The 6,000-nt window shown below is 45.6% G+C and overlaps 1 protein-coding gene across 2 annotated transcripts in view; it reads right to left on the reverse strand.

The window, feature by feature from the left end:
* The window catches only part of FRMD4A (FERM domain containing 4A), a gene marked incomplete at its 5' end in the record, with an annotated part of 413,106 nt that extends 407,749 nt beyond the window's left edge, over positions 1–5,357 (reverse strand). Inside the window, 2 exons of one of the 2 annotated variants that reach the window (XM_081927637.1) lie at positions 4,484–4,621; positions 5,083–5,357. In XM_081927637.1, coding sequence (XP_081783763.1) covers positions 4,484–4,621; positions 5,083–5,349 — 405 coding nt within the window. The remainder of the gene's footprint in view (positions 1–4,483; positions 4,622–5,082) is intronic. The other variant, XM_081927636.1, reaches the window with a different exon arrangement.
* Between the last annotated feature and the right edge of the window lie 643 nt (positions 5,358–6,000).

Consider the following 6,000-nt stretch of genomic DNA (forward strand, 5'->3'; position numbering starts at 1 on the left):
ATCACTCCCTTCCGCCTGTGCTGGTTCTGGACGCAAAGGTCACTGTCCAAGGTGCTTCTCCCAGTGCCACCCCCAAGTGGGACTTCATGGGCAGCTGCTAGAGAAGACTGACTAGCACCTAGGCTGTGTTCCCCCTAAGTCTAGCAAAACTTTTGCTGGCTTTTTATGGGACCTTTCAAGGACTTGAAAAGATTTGAAGCTCTGCTTGGTTTTATTTTGAAATGTGAAGACGTGAGTCTGATGCTACTGATCTTTCCTTGCTGCAATACGTTTCATTGCAATTGCATTTTTAATTGCTCATACTGCATTCCAATCGTTTCTCTGTATGCCACCCAGAAAATGCTAGCTATGCGGTGGTACAGAAACAGAGTTCATAAAATGAACACAGCCTTCCCTTCACAGGAGCACCACAATGATGAGCATTTTGCTAGTTGCTAAGTAATGTCTCCCATGACATGAATTGCCCATTTTGTTATTAAAAGCCATCTTCCTAGACCTTTCCCTTGGGCCAGGAATATAATATCCGTATTGCAGGAGTCTGGGAGTATAAAGAGATTCTATTAGTGAATCTCTCTGCTAAATGAATTATGGAAACATTGTAAAGAGAAAACTATTTAGAGAAGTGTTGGAATGAGATGGGAACTAGGAAGATAAATAGACAATTTTGCTCAGTTTTTACAGCACATTGGAAAGGAGTCAGGAGCAAAAGGAAAAGAGTTAGGCAGGATTTTCTCTTCGCTGAAATGTGCATGCCTTTCATAATGCTCATGTAATTATCAGTAGTAAGTGCTCATCCCAGCTAAACACGTTTCCAAAGAAGAAAGTCATACTGAGTTCAATGGGACTTGCTTCCTACTAAATATAATTTGTATTGGAGGCCTTAAGGTTGGTCCACAAATGCATATTCATCACTTGGTGACTAGCTAAGCTACCAAGGGTCAAATGCCACTTTCACAATATAGTCACATTGGGTACAAAAGGCAACGATTCCAAATATAGTGGTACCTCAGGTTACAGACGCTTCAGGTTACATACGCTTCAGGTTACAGACTACACTAACCCAGAAATAGTACCTCAGGTTAAGAACTTTCCTTCAGGATGAGAACAGAAATCGTGCTCCAGTGGCGCGGCAGCAGCGGGAGGCCCCATTATCTAAAGTGGTACCTCAGGTTAAGAACAGTTTCAGGTTAAGAACAGACCTCCGGAACGAATTAAGTACGGAACCAGAGGTACCACTGTATGTGTTAATTAACTGACCAACTGCTTAGAGGTTTCGTTATCACCCAGTGGTATACAAATTTTGTATGTATGTATGTGGAAGGAAGGGACGCGGGTGGCGCTGTGGGTTAAACCTTGCTGATCAGAAGGTTGGTGGTTTGAATCCCTGTGACGGGGTGAGCTCCCGTTGCTCAGTCCCTGCTCCTGCCAACCTAGCAGTTCGAAAGCACGTCAAAGTGCAAGTAGATAACTAGGTCATCCAGCAGGAAGGTAAACAGTGTTTCCGTGCACTGCTCTGGTTCGCCAGAAGCGGCTTAGTCATGCTGGTCACATGACCCAGAAGCTGTACGCCGGCTCCCTCGGCCAATAAAGCGAGATGAGCGCCGCAACCCCAGAGTCGGTCATGACTGGACCTAATGGTCAGGGGTCCCTTTATATGGAAGGAAGGGAGGGAGGAATCAGGCTAGAGGACCCATCCAGTCCGGCATCCTGTTCTCTCAGGGGTCAACCAGATGCCTGTGGAAATCCAGGGAGCAGGAAAACACCAGAATCTCTCTCCTACCTTTGACTGTTTCTTGGAAATGGCTCCCTTCCTCACTAGAGGAGGTAATGCAATAATCTCGAGCCATTATCACCAATCTGCTACTGTAGAAAAATTATGGTATGGCTACTTATTTTATTTTGTAAAATTTATATACCTGTAAAAACACACACACACCCTCAAACCAGTTTACAAAGAGATAAGATAATTAATAGAGAAAAATTCACAACCATACTTTAAAACCTACAAAAATTAAAATACTAGGTCTTCAGCTTTCTAAGCATTTGGGCAGACTTGTCTATTAAGAATGTCTTCAGCAGGGGCCAAAAAGAGTCCAGTCAAGGTGTTTGTTGAAGCTCTAATGGTCACTGACTGTGTCTTTGCTTCTCCTTGCCACTTGGCTTCCACCTCCATAGCTTTCTCACTTATATTATTCTGCCAGATAAGATTTCCCTTCATGCATGGGACAAAGTGGGCTTGAGTCTAGGAAAGCCTCTACCATACTAGATGTGTTGGTGTTTAAGGTGCCACCATACCCTCCTCTTGGTTTGTGCTTTTCTATGGAGTCACTGGAGTCCAGTGAGCTTTAAATAGCTTGAATGCTGGTTCTGCAGTGGAGCTTGGCTGTGGATCAGGCAGCTTAAGAAGAGAAGGAACCGAGAATGACTTAACACTTCTACACTCATTTCAATTCATATTCCTTGAAGGACAGGCTCACGTCAACAGCACGATCTCTACTACTGCTACTCCTAAAGGTGCAACCAGTAAAACTATGCTATACTACACCAACCACTGAAGACGAAAGCGGCGGGTCAGTAAACTGCACACTCATTTGCCTAAGCAATGCACAAAGGCATCCCACATTGTCTGGGTAGTCTTTCAGGGGCACAACTTAGCTATCCAATTAGTTCAACATATACAGTAAACAATAATTGGGAAAGTGATTGTGGCAGACGGGCAAAAGACAGACCAGCCCCTCCAGGCGGGGGTTTTATGGCAGGGGTATTTATTGGCATTAAGGGTGTCTATACCATCCTGCTTTAGTCTGTTTAGTTAGTTTGCTTCTACAGCATTACTGTTCGGAGGGGCTAAAGTGCAATAAAATGGGACAGAAATAAACCAGAACACTTGTGGTATAATATGTTATGGGGGGTTCAGCAGAAAGTTAGGGATCCTCATTGACTGAAAAGGAAGCAGTGTGACCGTCCCCAAACCTTCTCAGGCACAAGCAGTGATGAAAGTCAGGTCACCTGTGATTGCCCCCAAAGCATCATGAATACCAATCACCTTGAACGTGCAACAGAAAGGCCATTTGGAGAGGCCCACAGATGTCTTACTTGTACAGCAATAGCATCCATCCCAGCTCCCTTGTCCCCCCCATCACTGAGACTGAGGCCCAAGCACCTGCTCCTCCAAGCATCATCTGCAGTGCATTGCAAACCATTCTTGCCATTACTGGGTTTTGCACTGGCAGAGAGGGCTCCTTCTGCAGATTTAAACAGGCCAAGCCCAGAAGGCAACCATTTAAAGAACCATAGAAAACACTGAGAAAGCAACACACTGCTGGCTGCTTGTTATGACAGCCGCTGATAAATATAAAGACAAACCATCAGTAAATTTAATAGAGTATTTAGTAATGGACATAAAAGTTGTTCTTCTCCGCTTGACCTTTGCTAACCACTCAAGGTGCCAGGAGGCCATTAGTCTACGGCTGCAAATGCCAAGTTCCAGGAGACCATTTCTAGCACCATCAGAAAGCAGAGATCAATATGTATATACTGCCCTGCCATTTGCAACCCTCTCCATCCCCTGCAAAGGGAGGGGTGGGAAGGAGGATTAATTCAACGCTTGGAAAAGCTCAGGACTGAAATGATTCCAGATGGCAAAAAAAGAGTGAAAGATGCAAAAGAAATGTATAATCTGGGGAATTCAAGCCCACCGGTTTTGTTTTAATAAAAGCAAATGAACAGAAAGTCACACCCTTCCAGGATTCAGCCTCCTTGGCAGAACTTTGAAGAGTGGGTCAGTAGGTCCACGTGTTGTGGGCAGTGCCTGAAACCCACACCCTACCCACCCACCCCACCCCCAGAGATAGGCAGGTCTTGCATGATCATTAGGTGCTCCATGCAGCCCCCGAGATGGCATCCTCTGGTTGCTAACACCATCATCTGCGAAAGGCACCCTGAATTGTCATTGGGGACACAGAGGGAGGCAGGCAAGGGCAGAGGTCCAGGGGTTCACTTCCTGAATGATGCAGAGATTCAGGAGCTGTTCTAAGAAACACAAACAACTGCATGCTAACTTGTTGTGACAGGCAGGCTGTTATCATGATCATTACAGTTTATCTACATTTGATGGCAGTCCCCCCCCCGCCCCCCACTCCAACCTGCCAAGAGCACCTTAACCAGAAGACAACAGGAGACAAATAGTTTTTTTTTAAAAAAAAATAACAACAGGGCCACAAAAAGATGACATCTGTAAATTTGACGTTTTCTCTAAATTGTGATCATTAGCGTTGAGTGGGGTGGCCATAGAAAAAAAGAAAAAACACCTTCCTTGTCCATTTTGTTAAAAAAGCACAACAGGCAGCCCTCCCCACCCCTACCAGCAGCAGCAGCAGCAGCAGCAGCACAATACCAATATAATCCATCAATTCCTTGACATGATCTTCACCTTTGATCCACCCAGGCCACCTCAAGCTCAACATCCCCTTAAACCACTCACCATCAACAAGCTGAGAGCAGATTCCGGAGCTCGCTGCGTAGCCATCGCCTTGTCGTCTTGCATATAAATCCTCCCCTGGATTCGGTCGGCTCTTGGCCCTCTGTCAAGGGCAAAGCATCCGCTGGCCCCTCCTGCAGCCTGGAAACATCCAAAATCAAGCTCAGGGAGAAAATGCTCTGAGTTCTTTTACCCAAAAAACAAAACCTGCAGGGTGGGTTGAAACAAGCTTCAGCTAGGCCAAACTTTACACTCAAGAGAGAGAGAGAGAGAGAGGAGATGCAGTAAGGAATCTGGCTAGAGAGACGAAAGATCAGATTGGAATCTGCAGGATGGTTAAAAAGGAGGTGCAAACGGCAACAGCAACATGACATTCATCCTAACACAAACCTTACCACAACAAGTTAAAAATACAGGAATGCTGCAAAGCCCCCCCCCCCACCTCTGCATGAGGAATAATATCAATTGCTTTTAACTGTCAAGAGAATAATCTGCACTGTGGTTCAAGCTTCTGCAGCCCAGATTTTGTATTATTCTAGTCTTCCACACACCCCCTCACAATACTGCAGAAACAATGCAAAAAGATAATAATCACAACATACCGCTTGCAAAACAAATGGTCTTCTCTCTTCCTCAAAGCAGTGTGCTTCCCTAGTTAGAAAGCAGCCGTCTGCATAATCCAGACATGAGGAATGACTGAGCAAAAGCAAGGCGAGCCAGCACTCTAGAGCAACAATTACCTTTATTATATTTGAATGGCAACTAGGATATGCGATGACCCTTTTCACCTTACTGAAAGGGGGGGCTATTTCTCCTTGTCTCCAAATGGACTCAGCTCCCCATGGAGCTAACACACTTACAAGAAACATGTAATTACACAGCCTGCCCTGTTAGCGTTCTGATCACGCCGGCTTCCCTGCATGCCTGCTGCAGACAGGCTTCCTGTTCTCCTCCGACTCCTCTGCTTCCACAGAGAGAGGTGAGGGGGTCTGGTCCCCTGCGATGCTCAGGTGTTCGTCAAAAAGCTAGCGATTCTGGGGGCAGGAGACCATTAAGGGACAACGATTAATTAGCCCAGATGATGAGCTCCTTCTTTAAAGAATAGATGTAAAAGGGAGAGCAGCACGGGAATCTAAATAAAGCTCCTTGCTTTCGAAAGCCACTCCACTGGTTTTCATTTCAATTATTTATCTAAAGATCCCTTGGGCCAAGTGGATTATCTCAGGGAAATTCTCATGAGAGGCATCTGCTTGTACATGACTGTGGCAAAACCCACACATCCTCATTAGCTTCTCTACATCAGGTGAGCACCAGCTTTATGCTGTCAGGTCATTGGTCCATCTCGCCTGCCACCATCTCCTGCTAGGAACGTCTGCACACAAAACAGGTGTCCTGTCACAAAGCTATGACTTTAGTGTGTCCATGAAACAGACTTTTTGGATGGGGCCAAACTGATGGATGGGGTCGAAGCAGACTCAACATTTGGCAAGGGAGAAGCAGGTAAGACTGGTGGGGAGCAG

Source organism: Podarcis melisellensis (assembly GCF_964234715.1).
Source record: "Podarcis melisellensis genome assembly, chromosome: 10".
NCBI classification, from domain to species: Eukaryota; Metazoa; Chordata; class Lepidosauria; order Squamata; family Lacertidae; genus Podarcis; species Podarcis melisellensis.